The sequence below is a fragment of the Buceros rhinoceros genome, unplaced genomic scaffold (assembly GCF_000710305.1).
Source record: "Buceros rhinoceros silvestris isolate BGI_N320 unplaced genomic scaffold, ASM71030v1 scaffold35483, whole genome shotgun sequence".
NCBI lineage: Eukaryota > Metazoa > Chordata > Aves > Bucerotiformes > Bucerotidae > Buceros > Buceros rhinoceros.
This window is the reverse complement of record NW_010405980.1, coordinates 13,990-15,943: the sequence shown is the minus strand read 5'-3', so window position 1 is coordinate 15,943 and position 1,954 is coordinate 13,990. Positions and strand designations below refer to the sequence as shown.

Sequence of the window (1,954 nt, the reverse complement as noted above, 5' to 3'; positions counted from 1 at the left end):
CGGGTTTTTGTCGGAAACAGTGCTGGTACCTCAGGGAGGCGTTGGCTGTGGCTGGGCGGCACTCGTGCGGCACCAGGGCTCTGCAGGTCCTCAGCGAGCAGGCGGCGGGGGCGCACAGGGAGCTGGGACAGCTGACCCCGGCTAGGGTTATCCAAGGGATATCCCGGGTCATACGATGTCGTGCTTTGCAGTCACACGAGGCGGGAGGTTGGCAGGGGGACTAGGGGGCTCTGGGGACTGGCTGGGCACTGGTCGGTTGGTGGTGAGCAGTTCTTCTCATTCGTGTCAGTTGTCTTTCTTGGATTTTATTTTCCTCTCTCTCTTCGATGTAGTTTTTTTGCCCCAACAACATAGATTTTTTAATTCCTTCTTAATTATTAAGATGTTTTTGTCTCAAGCCACAAGCTCCTTTCTCGCTGTAACCCTCCCAGCTCCCCCCACCCCTCCAGGGCGGGGTGAGTGAGTGAGCAGCTGTGTGGTGCTTAGCTGCTGGCTGAGTTAAGGCAGAACAAAGGGTGACCTAAATTATCTGCAGTTTTCTGCCACAGGGAAAGGCAGAGTGGAATAATCAGAATTTGTATTGCTGCTGCATGTTTGGGGCTTCATTTTGTTCTCCTGAGGCTTTCTCCTGTCCCCACCACCACTGTTCGGTGACGTGTTTTATCACGTGAGAGCAGGCCCTCTGCTGTGAATTCTGTGTGAATTCCTTGGTGTGGTGAATGGGGAAGTCTTAACGAGTGAGCTTCCTCTCCTCCGCTGTAATGCAGCACCTGAGGAGCCCACATCTCCCTTTCCTTCCCGGCCTGTTCCTATTTTAATTTGAAAGTGCACAGAAAGGAAATGCAGCTTTTTCGGGTCTCGAGTGGAAAACAGTGCAACACCTGTCAGATGTGGTGCTTGTCGCTTTTCTCCTTTGGGTTTTGTGGGCTTTTCTTGGCTGTCAGATACAAAGCACTGTTTCGAATCACCCAGGAGTGTGAAAAAAGCCGCGGGTCCCCCACAGCTTTGCTCATGTTCGTTCTTTTCATTTCTGATGCAGGGAAGGAGAACTGAGGTGCACGACAGTCGGAAGACCACTATGATGGATTCAGAAGGTTCCACCCCAGCATGTCCAAAGGCATGCCGAAGCGATGACGTGACGACTGCCTCTGGTAAACACTATGTTTGTGGCTACTGCGCAGCCTTCACCAATATAGCCGTCACCTTTCCCATCCAGAAGGTGCTTTTCCGGCAGCAGCTGTACGGCCTGAAGACAAAGGACGCGGTGCAGCAGCTGCGGAAGGACGGGATTCGGAACCTCTATCGCGGCATCCTCCCTCCCTTAATGCAGAAGACGACCACGCTGGCGCTCATGTTTGGCCTGTACGAAGACTTCTCCTCCCTGCTCTTCAGCCACACGCGTGCCCCCGAGCTCCTCGCTCGCAGCATGGCAGCGGTGCTGGCGGGGACCACGGAAGCTGTTCTCACGCCTTTTGAGCGAGTTCAGACTTTGCTCCAGGACTACAAACACCATGATAAATTTACAAACACTTTCCAGGCTTTCAAGGTGTTGAAAGTCTATGGGATAAGAGAGTATTATCGGGGATTGGTGCCTATTCTGCTCCGAAATGGACCCAGCAATGCGCTCTTCTTTGGATTGCGGGGACCTATCAAACAGTGTCTGCCGGAAGCGACGTCGTACAGCACTCACTTGGTCAATGACTTCATCTGCGGAGGGCTCTTGGGCGCCATGCTGGGGTTCCTGTTTTTCCCAGTGAATGTGGTAAAAACACGCATGCAAGCTCAAATTGGTGGTGAATTTCAGTCCTTCCCAAAGGTGTTCGTAAAGATCTGGCAGGAACGTGATAGAAAACTGATCCACCTTTTCAGAGGAGCCCATCTGAATTACCATCGCTCGGTCCTGTCCTGGGGCATCATCAACGCAACCTACGAGTTCTTGCTAAAGCTCTTGTGA

At 52.6% G+C, this 1,954-nt stretch overlaps 1 protein-coding gene across 1 annotated transcript; it reads left to right on the top strand.

Annotated features, from left to right (window-relative positions):
- Positions 1-1,078: 1,078 nt before the first annotated feature.
- On the top strand, positions 1,079-1,954 carry LOC104491488 (solute carrier family 25 member 51-like). The gene has a single exon (XM_010133924.1). It carries the CDS (start codon positions 1,079-1,081, stop codon positions 1,952-1,954), a length of 876 nt encoding a protein of 291 aa, XP_010132226.1.